Consider the following 12956-nt stretch of genomic DNA (forward strand, 5'->3'; position numbering starts at 1 on the left):
GGAGATAACTAATCTACTTTTTTTTTTTCCAGTCATCCAACACTCAGTTGCTTTTAAGCAACAGAAAGGAGTCAAAGCATTGAGCCTGATCTTATAAAACACGGGGTGTCTGTGTCTGAAAAGTATCTGAACCAAGGAAATAACAAGACTCAAATTAGCATCCAGTGTTACTGTAGAGTGGTATATGCTTGGACAATGACCCTCCTTCCTAGGGTGCTATGGACTTACAGTAGAATTACACCATGCCAAATCACCTTTGGAAACCTGCAATTTGGGTAATACAGAAGCAGGGATTTTCAATCTCAGTTGCCAGTTGCATCTGGATAGCATTAAGACTTTTATTTCATTCACAAATGGGATATTAAGAATGTGCTCTATCTGGGGAAAGTGCCACTTCCTTATGTCTTCCTTTTCATAGCTCCATTATTTGCAGGGAGAAAAGTGAGCATTCACAGCTGCATTTCAGAGGAGGAATAGGGACGTCTAGTGGCCAGATGAACTTGTTCCTTCTTCAGTATCCACAGTCCGTGTCATTTGTTTTAAGGCGTTTGTTGGCCAACGAGAGGTACTAATTCAGTGATCAGTATGATTCAGAATAGTTCTGTATTGAGCAACAGAACTTTTACCTGGCAGTCTTAATAATGATCTGGCCTCTTCATAGGGTTTTTGTTTTGTAGTAATGCATTTCAAAGGGCTTTTTTAATACTATTGCATTTAACTTCATCACACTAGATTTCAGTGCAAATCTGCTTTTTATTAAATTCCCTTCTCCGTTTAAAGGGAGGGAAATACAATTAGAATGGTTTACTTGTCTTTCTGAGAAAATGAGAATTTTGTAGGGATTTATTTTCATCTGCTCTTTCCTGACATTCCAGTATAACAGGGGGGTAATTTTGTTTCAGGGTAAAAGGGTGGCTTGGGTTTTGTTTTTGTTTTGGGTTTTTTTATCCCTTTCCTCTCTAGTAGAATTGCTGAAAGATGTCAAGTGGATCAGCTCTGTAAGAGAGACTAAGGGATTCCTGGTGATACTTAATTCAAATGCAGCTCTAGACATACCAGCATTCTGTGGACAGCTTGGAGCAAAGGATCTTTTTGAGGTGATAGATCGCCATATGTAGATTTGTAGCTCTTTTGAGAATAACTGTCAAGTGTTTACAGTAGAATTTGCTTTTTGTATTACATTTAAATTGGATAATTGAATTTTCTTTAAATTTTGTGGGCACACAGTAAGCAAAAACTGTAACTTCCATTTAGTTTCTTTTCCTTGTTCTGCAGTGAGCTGACCATCAGTAGGGTAAAATACACCAGTGCTCCACCTGTTAAGCACACAGAGCAGTTGGTGTAAGAGAAGTCTAATTATACCTGTATGTAAGGAGCATAGAAATGTGAGTTTTGGAAATGTTTTGGGACCAGATTATGGACGTAGCTGCTAGGAGCTCTGACCCAGATCAGAATCAGGTGGGCACAACTGTGAGGACTCTAAAAAGAGAATGAAGAAAGAGGAGGAGCATGGACCTCTATTTAAAAAAAACAGCATTTGAAAACACACATTCACCTTCACAATCTATTGCCATTGAACCTAGGCAGTTACATGTGTGGGGATGAGTTTAGGTGTTTGTTTTCAACTGAAGGTAGATGGCTGAGTTTTCAATCTCAGTATTTTCTAGCCCTTGTAAATTCCTGTCTGTCGTCACTCTGTGCGTGCTTATGAGCTTGGTTCCTTGTCACCAGAATACACTGATAGTGCTGTCCTCTGACTATCCTCTGGGTGTGTTGTGAGACGCTTTGTAGACTCAAGCACTGGCACAAACAAAGAGGTTCTGTGCAACCGTATGAGAAGTTGAAGTCAGCATACTGACTCTTTTCCACATGGCTGCTCTGATCTTTTCTGATAGGACAGTAGTTATCCTGACATTTAAATGTCACTGCTAGCAATACTGGCAGTAACAGCAACTGCTCATATATCTTTTTCTACAAGCCGTTTCTGCTTTCCTGCTTGCATTCTCATCCTCTCCCTCTCTCTGGAGGGCTTAAATGGTGATGACTGAAAGTAAGTCCTGCCAGGAAGTGACTTGCCAGTTTGTCAAATCAGCGGCACTTGAACAGCTTCCTCCCCTATATATTTAGCTGAAAGTGGAAGATAACTGCAAATCAAGCATATCTACTTAAAGCCATGATTTTTTTTTTTAACACTTCCATTTAAATATAGATGGCTGTGTTCTTGAAGGTTACCACTGTGTATGTGGATGAAATAATACTTTAAAATCAGTATCTTGTTGTAGCTGTGGTTGTCTAAGATTATGATCAAATGCAAAGTCTTAAAAAAACCAAACCAAACCAAAAACTTTGGCCAGTAAGAATGCAAGGACTCTGTCACTAAATACTCGGCTTAGTAAAGCTTATATGTGAAGTGACTTCTTTTGGAGATGATGAGTAGCTCTTTTTTGAAAAGAGATGTATATGGGATGCACTTTAAAAAGCAGCAATGCTTCTGTTTGAAAACTTGAATACTGAAGTAAAAAAAAGAATCCGTTTTGAAACAAAAATGCGTTTTACCCTTTTTGGAGTTGTCCATGCACCGAAAGGTAGGGCATTCCTTATCCAGAGCTGCTACCAACATCCCCACTGCAGGGTAAGCTTTTCTGGTGCACTTCGTGGTCCTCTGCTCCAAGCCATGGCTGTAACATGCTCCTGTTCCTTTGTTGCCTGGGCTCACACAGCACTTTTCTGTGGAAATTGGGAGTGGAGGTGGTGGTGGTGAGTGAATCCTTGGGCTATGGTAGGCAGCTGTGTCTGGGCAAGAGCTGAGACAGGTACCTGGCAGCTTGAGAGTCTTATTTTCCTGGACCTGCAGTTCACATGTAGCGACTGGCACGAGCAGCTGTCTTCCAGAGAGCACATTCCGTGTTAAACAGTGTAGTTTCTCCCCTTTGCAGGACTTACTAGCTATGTTGACTTAGCCTTTGCTGGGACAGAGTCCAAAATGATCTCAGATACTGTCAGTGAGTAATACCTTTCCTGAGATCTGTGAGTGACCCTTGGTTTTGCTTTATAGCTGTAGGCAGTGTTTAATTGCATTGTCATTTTTACTGATGGAGCGTGTGGAAAGTCTGCTTTGGTCTCTAACTGGATGATACAAGATAGAATTCAACATGCGAATCTGCTCGTGAATACTAAGCATACATGTTACTTGAGAACATGTAACCTGCTGGTGTGTATTCAGTTCAAACTGGCGATGTCTGCGGTGACTCCTTCTGGAGTGTTAAATATTTCTTTATAGTACAGTTTTACTGATTACTGGGTTGGCCTGCAGGTGCCATCTTCACGGTAACAGTCTTTGTTTCTTCATTAGAGGCCAAACCTTAGTATCTAGCATTATAAATCTCCCTTGGGCTCTTAACGAAATAGAAGGATTTTCAGGACTAGTCAGCACTCTGTTAGATAGGGGACATATCTTATTTTGATTAGACTAGATTACTGTCTTTGGTATTTATTTGACCTAGATTAAATTAATACAGTGAAAATAATTTAATTGAAATATACTGCCCGGAAGGGGAAGTGCCATTTGAATTGAGCAGAAGGAACTAAAAAATGAGCTTTTTGTGATGATTCTACACAAGCACATACTTCTGGTGATGTATACCTTACGTTTGTAGCTGCCAATCTTAAGAATATAATCTGCAGAAATAGATGTTGCACTCACATGCTCTGGGTGCATGGTTTGAATGTGTGCTCTGATAGGATGCAGACATGATCATTTAAATTTTCTACAGCTTTGCAAGCCTTCAGTTCTAAGAAAGCTGTTTTGGTGACATATGAAAACTAATGAGGCTGTGTAAACAAAATTAATTTTTTTTTTTTTTAATGATAATTATTACCAGTCAGTATACCTACCAGATAGATACACAGTAGGACTGTTACCAGGTAAATGTTGGTGAAACTGGACAAAGGCATCATTTGAGGTTTCTGGAGAAATTCTTGTGCAACAGGACACTTAGGCAATATTTAAGGTGCTGGTGGAAGGTGCGTGAAATGAGTACTGTAAAATGAGGATTCAGTATAGCAGATGTTAAGGTTATGACATACTTGCTTTCAAAGAAACTTATTTTAGAACTTTTCTCCACTGGGCTCTTCTGTTTCATCAGAAATAGTTCCTCCTGCTAGAAAGAAAAGGGGAAATAAATCACTTTGGGTAGTTCAGTTGGTATTGAGGAAAGATGCTAGATCTATTTTGACCTGAAAGCCAATGGCTTCCTTTTTATTTCAGAACGTGATTTTTTTCAAGTAATGTATTACTACTGAAAGCCATACTTCCATGAAATTAGTGTCTGCTATCAGTAGCAATGAAATAAGAGAATTACAATTCCTTTAAAATGTGATCAGTTATAGTCCTTCTGTGCTGTGATCTATGAGTAAGTCAACTTGTCAGCCTTACTGCCAATGCTGAACTGTGTGAGGGGCATTAGTGTGTTCTCTGTCATTAATAGTCGTTGTTTGTACCCTTAACCTGCTGAATATTCAAAAGCAAGCAAAGTGACCATCAATACTTCAAAATTCTTATCTGTTACAGAATTTCACAAACTTATTTGGACAACCATTGGTGTGCTTGCTTTCTCCAACAGCATATCCAAAAGCACTACAAGGTATGTGTAGTAATGCATTTCCTAACAAGTTGCAGTTGCATCATATATCTATGCCAAACAAATATAACTTAGGCTGTCTTTTCCTGAAGAATCTTTCATCACTATGTAATCCTTAAATCAGATTAACGTTCCCTGCAGGAGTATGATAAAGTTTAGTTACTGTTTATGGCAAATAATTTATTCTAACAATGATATTTCTACAGAGAGCTTCAACAAGTGCCACAAGGCAAAGTCTCTCCTCCATGGAGACTCAGAATGCCAGCGCAGTGCTGGGATGCTGACGATGATTAGCACTTTGGGTAGCTTTATTAGTCCCAGAAAGTGAGCTTTTAAATGCCAGGTGTAGAGCAAAATCTTCTCAGATCTTGTTCTGAGTTTGGAGGCTAAGTTAAGGAAAACCATTGGCTTTGTGTGCCCTGAGAAGGTGCATTTATAGTAGGAGCAGGCAACAAAACATATTCTTCAGTCCTTGTGACTACTATAAAACATAATTAATATTATTAAGCGATGTTAAGCTTATTATGTATCACAAAGACGTTTTACAAAGGTCTAGCTTAAGCTACATAGAGTGACGTCAGGCAAGCATCATGAGAGAATGCGCAAGAAGTGGAAGCTTCTCATTTGTTTTGAAATTATTCCTGTTATTTAGCTGAAACTTAAGTAGAAAATAAGTACTGTAATAATGAATCCTGTTTAAACAGAAACTCTGAAAAATAGAGCTAACTTTATAAAATACTGGATGTTTATATTCTGTTCATGGACCAGCCAGGAAAGTCTTGCTGTAGTTTTGAGGGGGTGCTACACTGTGCACTACAGCACTGTGCAGAGAGTTCTTAACTGAACCTAACTGAGCCCCTGTGTCAGTGTGGCATTATACCATGCAGGCTGTGTGCACAAGCCCAGAAAAAAAAACCCAAACTGCACCAAAACAAGTCAGTAATCCTTGCTGATGAGGAAGTGGCCTTACTGTTCGGGCACATGATCTTATGTGCATCACCTTTCTTATTTAATTCCCAGTTGACTGAGATGAAGCTTGGACCTCTGTGTATCATGTTGAACTGCATGGTAAATGGGCTTTAGGGTATTGTAATGACCAAAAAAGCCAACTATGTAGACTTTTGGGGGGTGTATAGGTTCAACTGCCTGTTTTTTTGAATGTAATAAGAATGCCCATGTTTAATACTTCTCTTTAGGATTTACAATCAGTATCTTCTATTGGCTGTTTCAGTTATGACTTTTGTGTTAAAGTTATGTGCTCAAAATAAAGACGTAGGCCTCCCACAGTTCATGAGAAAATCTTGTTTCTTTTGGTGTTAATGCACATATCTACTAAGCCTTTACTGCTAGTAACTGCATCATCTTAAGAACAGATCTGCCACAAGAGGAGAGAAGATGTAACTAACACAAAGGAGTAGTTCCTCTGTTACAGAATTTAGTGGGTGAGCGACTTCATTCTGTGGCAGGGACAGCTTTTCTGTTTCATGTGCCAAATGTATCTCTTTGTCTATTGATTTTTTTTTTTTTTAATTTTTTTTTTTTAGATCAGTCTCAGCGGGGTAGCCTCTTCACGCTCTTTCTGAACAATCCTTTAATGGCATTCCTATTTGTCTCTGGATTATCAAGCATGCGCAGAGGATTGTGGGAGAAGTGTCAAGATTACCTTAGAAAAATCAACCGAGATATTGCCCAGCTGCTGACCCACTCCCGATCCATAGGTACGTGCTTAAAGATGCACAGCTGAACCATAGCGTGCTACTTAAGCAGATGCTGTTTTTTTTTTTTCCTTGCTCAGCCTTTCCAAGGGATGGAATAGTGAATAAGGGGAGTGCATAAGTATTTGTAGTGGTCTCTGCAAGTCTCCTTTTTATTCCCCTCTTTTTCTTTTTTTTTCTTTTTTTTTAAAGCCTTTCTAAATTGAACTTTTTCTTTGCCTTCTCTACAGATCAGTCCTTTCTTCAATTTTTTGGGGATGAATTTCTTCGCTTGCTTCTAACAAGATTTATCTTCTGTTCAGCTACTATGAGGATGCACAAAATTTTCCGGGTATGCAGGGATATATATCCCTTTGTGAGAACAACAATCCAGTGCATATAGAACTGCAGTGCCTCAGGATGGAAGGGTCTTAGGGCTAAGCATATCACTGCGACTTCAGAAAGACAACTGATGCTTGCGTGCTAATGCCTACAGCTTGTATTGAATCTTTGCCTTTGTATCCCTCCAAAGGCATGAAGCCTTTGACTTGCTGAAGCCTTATTCTTCTATATAAGTAGCAGACACACACTAATTCATTTATTTCACTCTGAACAGCCTTATCTGCTAGAAGAATTCCTCTTAATTCAAGATTATTATTTCTACACAACTAAAAAGGTATATAACAAGAATACAAGAGGAAGTGGGGAGGAGTGGAACGTTATTGCTGGAATGTATTCTAGTGTGAATGAATTTTGAAAGGTCTTTGAATTGTAAGTGAATAAACTGAACAGGAAGATGGTGTTTTCCCTCCCTGTTGGTTTATGCTGTGCCAACAGTGAAGTCTGCTTCTGGATCTACACCACTTTATATATGAGAGTGTTGGCATATAAACTGCCTGCTCCATTTTAAACATTACTGAAAAAAGCAAGTCAAAGCACAGAAAGGTACAGTATTCATCTTGTCTAACTGCAGACATCTAGTAGCTTTCCAAGCCTAAGTTAGTTACTTGGGCTTCTTCAGTATCAGGGAAAAGCAGCAGGTCTTCTGTTAGTGGGGACAGATTTGCCCCCAGTGTCTTAGGTGTTTGTTTTAGGATGAGATGAATCTCCCGCTGGAGATGCTTACATGTCTATAATTTCAAGAAATGAACTCCAGCCTAGTAGGTGAGTATATGCGAAGTCTTTTTGGTGGTTTTTTCCCCCTTTTTTTTTTTTTTTTTTTTTTTTTTTTTACTGCAAGGCTTCTGTGAATATATTATTAACCATCCTAGATGAATGGGCATTTGTATTGCCACTGTGACCATCTCTTGAGTCAATGAAAAGAGAAAATTGAAAAGGCTAGAATATTTTCTCTGTGGCATGCTAAACCAACTAGGATACCTTTTAGGTAAAATTGGCCTTTTGCAATCTCCTTTGTAAAAACTGTAAAAATAAATGAATGTCTGATTCTCTTTGTTTTTCATTGTCATCTAGCAGGAGACTCGAAATTATCCAGAATCTTATCCTCAGCTGCCAAGAGATGAAACGGTGGAGAACCCTCACCTCCAAAAGCACATTTTGGAGCTGGCTTCCATACTGGATGTTAGGAATGTTTTCCTGGAAAACACCCTCGATGACTATTAAAAGAAACTGTCTTACTGCAAAGGGGTTTCCCTGGCCACAGATTTTGAATGGTGCAGTTTTATAATGTGAAAATCATAAAAGGGAGTACTTGATTTTATTTTTAAATTTAGGACCATTATTTTAAAAAGTAATGATAAACAGCTGTTAGTTTAGCTGTTCCATTCTGTATGGGGTCAATTTTATAAGCAGAAGTTTTCATGTCTTTTAAATGTTAAACTAATGAATCACTAGAGGTTTATTTCTGGTCTTGTGGCTATCAACCACATTTCCAACAGCTGATCCTAAGCATAGAAGTATTATTGGTTACCCTTACTGAACATTTGTGGAAATCCTTTATTTTTATACAATTTTAAGAAATTGGAAAAAATTAATAGAAAAAACAGTATTTTATCCCCAAAGAGTGGATTTGAAATGGTAAAGATGGAACCACATAGTGCAAACCAACAATAGCAATAAAACGGAGTCCTTCATAACAAATATATTTTTTCAGTCTTAGGCAAGTAAGTAGACAAAACTGTGGACAATTAAGTTGCATTTGGAGCAGTGGGCTTGAAGTGAAGTTGTAAAGATACTTAACAATCCCTATAAATTTGACACAGCAATTTTATATATGAACTTTGTACTGCTGGCCAAGGATACAATTTCCACTGCCTGATTAAGTAGATGGTTAGCAGATTAACAAATTACAAAACTAAGAAAGCTAGCCCCCATCTCTCACTGTAATATGGGTCATCTTGCCATTTGTATTGCTGCCACAATTTTCCAGGAGGAGAGGGCATTCTTCATTTGGAGGTACTAGATAGAAATTATTACATTTCCAGCAGGTGTTATCCCTCCTTTCTGTGTGTGAATGGAATGTGTGACTCCCACAGTGTTACCCGTCCCTGATAGGAGCTGAAAGTGTCCCATATAGTGCTGAATGCAAGCCCTTCCTGTCACTTATCTGATCCATCTGTGCTGGATCCCTGTGCCCTAGGAGGGATGCTGGTGCTCCTCTTGCAGGTTAAACTAAGTGGGTGCTGCCGTAAAGCACTGTTAATGTTTTGCGTGCCCACCATTGCATCTCAGTCCTATCTTTGAACCAGTAAAACTAAGGGGCTGCAATTATGTTTAGCAGCACTATAGGCTCTCTCAGCCCATAGTGCGCCCTCAGCCCATAATGCTCTGTCTGGGTATGCTAAGGAGTACGGTGGCCTGTGTAAAGGCACTTGCTGGAAAGGGATATTCTGAGTCCTGGGAAGAGTGCTTACTGAGTCATTTGGACTGTATTGCCTTCCTTGCAGAGCTGGAGGACCTCTTGCAGCTCCTGACAGTGAAGGTGTGAGCAAGGAGAAGGAACTGAAAATATTTTAGACTATTAAATGAAAAAGTCTTTTTTCACTGTTCCATGTGCTGCTAGAAAACAAGTGAAAGGACAAGTCTGATCAGTGCTTTTATGTTGAAACCCAGCCATGCCCTATTTTTAGGTGAATGCAGAACATAGTGACTGCCATAGTGTTATGGTAGGCCTGTTTGCAGTGCTGTCATACAAGGCATGCTCTAGTCAGCTGGAATAGCGAAGGGCAGCAAATCAGCACTGACAGACCCCATTCAGCTGAGGAGAGCTGGGTGTGGAACAGCAATAATTGCAGGAGTGTAGCTGGGAAGTTTGCATGAAGGTTCTTTGTAGCTGTGCTGAAGCTTATGCCATCCATTCTTTAATTTCCCAAGTGTAAAAAATTCTATGAATGCTAGTGTTTGTTCTAAGCAGTCTTGAAGCTGGTGTATTGAGCCCCCCACCACTTGGTGCTGCTCTTCTTTGGACTATGGCAGGACTTCGTTACCTGGGATGTGGAGTTGAGTGTGTTTGTGTGTGTGCATGTGTATTCTAGGCGTTTGTGTGTATATGTACAATATGGATACATCTACTGGCTGGTGTAAATTGTAAATATGTATATATGTATAGGTACTTGTATATGTATTAAAAAGAATGAAACAGTACAATGTCTATATACAAAATTTATATATACACACAGACGCCATTTTGGGTGCATTCCACAAGGTGTTGCAGATCATTTGTACTTGTAGTAAAGGTTATAACTCTTCTGCCATTGTAATTTGCTCTTTCCAGGGACTTAGACTTGGACCTTGAAGTAATTAATAACTGATTTCAGGTACAGGAGGCCTTAGTTAGCCAGTGGAATGAATACTCCTGTATGTATTATGGTGATAAATTCATGTATTCTTAACTGTGAAGCTGACGATCTGCCTTTCCTTCTGGTAGGAGGTCCTCAGTTATTAAAACATGGGATTGTACGTAGAAGCTAAAGATACTGAAAGCCTTTAATGCAGCAGCAAGAGACAGGTTACCCTGATGCCCTGCCTGCTGTTCTTCCACCAGCAGTGTTCAACTTGCATGGAAAAGGGGAACTTAGTTGTCCCCAGCTCACTGCCTTCCAGACAAATGCTTTTGCTTTGCTTTAGCTTTTGCTTTAATGAAGCTAGTCTCATTTTGGTTTCGTGCATCTGGAAAAGAGTATGCTGTTTCTAAGCATAGGAGTGATGATGGCTCCATTAGTGTGGGCTGGTGAGCCTCGGTGGGATGTTGTTTGTTAACTGACTGGGAAAGCCTGGGCGGACCCAGGCTTCATTTTAGCTGGGCTGAAGCAAGGTGTCCTTGCTTGTGATTTGAGAGGCTTCTAATCCACCTTGCAGCTCTAAGAAGGGGCTCTGTTTGCTTGTTGCCAAGGTAGATCTAATCAGAGGTGAATGCACTTTTTAAAAACAAAACAAAAAAGCTGAAGAAGCCAGAATGTAGGAGGAGAATAATAAGGTCTTGAAAATTAGTTCAAAAGTTGAACTTATCCATGATGACTGTCCAAGCCAAAAATTAATTCTTGGGGTCCCTCATTCTCTTCTTGCCTATTCACCTTTGGTTCAGAAGGTATGCTGCTGGTAGGGATATTCAAAGATAAAGGTTTCACTCCTGTTGTGTCGGTAGGAGTACAGAATTGTATTTTGTAAGCAAAAGGCTGATACCCTGTGTCTGCTCTAGCTGTAGATTCCCACCCAAAGAAACTGCATTCAAGATGAAAATATTGGTATTTTTCCCTCCAAGTAAAAGCTTGTCTTGTTTGAACTTGCTAAGTCATTCTAAACTTGTGCTACTGTGTGCTGTGTGCTATGGTCGTAGGTACCTTCTTGATGTATGCTTGTATGTACTGAAGAAAAATTTGGTTTATGTATCTAGCAGTCCTCACTGTGGAAGTGAAGCAAAGACTGAATATTTTTAAGTGAGAACAAACCCTTTTCTTCTCAGGCCTAATGCCTTCCCTGTTGTCTTGCTCTCCCTTTCTCCATATATCTTTATTGCTTATGTTAGCGGAGAAGACTTGCCACCTCCAGGCAATACTGAATTAAAGGGGAGAGGACAATGTCCTTACTGGACTACTTCTGCCTAGCTCCCTACTTACTGCCTAGGGTATGTTCAAATAAATCCTGCTCCCACAGTCAGCACCTCTATTTGTACTCCTGTTCAAACTTTAGAACATCGAGCCAAAGTTACTGCTTGTTGCCTTTTGTTTTTTCCACTTTGACTTCTCAAAGTAACAGTGAGAGGGGAATACAGGGCTAAGAGTCTTTAATGCTCTGGTTTTTAATTACTCTTGGGATGTGATGTGTCATTTTGCTTCATGTGCAACTAAATGTAGCTGTGCAAACTGGACTTGCTCCCTGGAGTGCTCTCTTGAGAAGTCTCAGGACAGTTGGTTTGTGTAGTTCATGAAAATAACATCCAACAAGTCATGACTTACTAAACCCCTCAAGACTTCCCCAGGGAGATGTGCAGAGATGTCTTTTAAGGATCACAGGAAATAGATAGGGGGGACAGGAAATTAGGCTGCAAATAATCATCTTCAAAAGCTGCAACTTCAGTAGCTGTGGTCAGGCTTCCCCTCTAAGCACGGGATGAAAGTGCCGCTCCAAAATCCATCCCTGGCATGCTGTTGTGAAGCTTCTCCCCTGCCTCGCCGCCTTCCTTGTGCTGTAACTCCATGCTGTGCTTCAAGTCTGCTTTTTCCTGAAAGCTAAAAAAGCTTGGAATCTGTCTGAACAATTTTTTTTACCTTGAGGCTTCTTTTGTAAAAGCTTTATCTATGTTAGATTCTTCAGTAACTGTTTTTACTACAGATCACCAGTGATAGCAGTGGCAGAGCCCTTGTTTAGTCCTGCCTGTTCCATGTTGAGTGGCTGCTTAGTGTCAATAGCTGATCCGTGGTGGCTGCTGCTGCTCCTGGGGCTGAGGGAGCTCTGCAGGCAGTAACAGCAAGAGTAATCTTATAAACAAGGGGAAAAAAATCTAATATACAGAGCTGAAAGCTGCTCTGTGCAACTCGGTAACATTAGACTAGCTGCCGTCAGCCTCTGTGGGAGGGATACCGGTGCAGAGGACGGAGTAGAGAGATTATACATTCCTGATGTAGCTCTCTTACATTTTTAATTTCTTTGACTTGCAGAGCAATACTGTTTTTGTGACCAAATGTATTGCAAGTGCTTTGACAATCTGGTTGTCCACAAATAGAGCAGGGGAGGAACACATCAGACGCATGGATCTGCTTTATATTTAGGAGTGAAAGTAAGCCACTTCCCCTGCCCTCCCCCCCGTTACTCTGCCAAGACACAGGAGATTTAGTTCAAGATTTCTGAATTTTACAGATCTTTTGGGGGATTAAGGAATGTCTCTGAATTCCTATTTATTTATTAATGTGCCAGCTGCACACATAGATGTTTTGCTCTTAAAGATCTGGGTTTCATTCACATTGAGAGCAGACTTCAGTGCAACTGGCTGGCCCAAAGGTGTCCCCTGAGCAGTGCAGCTTGTACCAGACCTAGTAACAGCAGCTGTTCCTTCAAGAATAAAAGCCTGTTGTATCTGCCCCACTGACTCTGCAGATTTCTTTTAGCACGTGTTTATTATTGCTTCTCAGTTGTAAGTGACTTGTTAGGAGCAGGATTCCGCCTC

General features: G+C 40.1%; 1 protein-coding gene across 1 annotated transcript in view; it reads left to right on the forward strand.

Annotated features, from left to right (window-relative positions):
* The window catches only part of SCAI (suppressor of cancer cell invasion), a gene marked incomplete at its 5' end in the record, with an annotated part of 42856 nt that extends 34794 nt beyond the window's left edge, over nt 1–8062 (forward strand). The window contains 4 exons of the mRNA XM_082009203.1: nt 4571–4643; nt 6185–6358; nt 6586–6686; nt 7811–8062. Coding sequence (XP_081865329.1) covers nt 4571–4643; nt 6185–6358; nt 6586–6686; nt 7811–7957 — 495 coding nt within the window. The 3' untranslated portion in view covers nt 7958–8062. The remainder of the gene's footprint in view (nt 1–4570; nt 4644–6184; nt 6359–6585; nt 6687–7810) is intronic.
* Between the last annotated feature and the right edge of the window lie 4894 nt (nt 8063–12956).

The sequence above is a fragment of the Phaethon aethereus genome (assembly GCF_964289735.1).
Source record: "Phaethon aethereus genome assembly, chromosome: 20".
In the NCBI taxonomy this organism is placed as follows: domain Eukaryota; kingdom Metazoa; phylum Chordata; class Aves; order Phaethontiformes; family Phaethontidae; genus Phaethon; species Phaethon aethereus.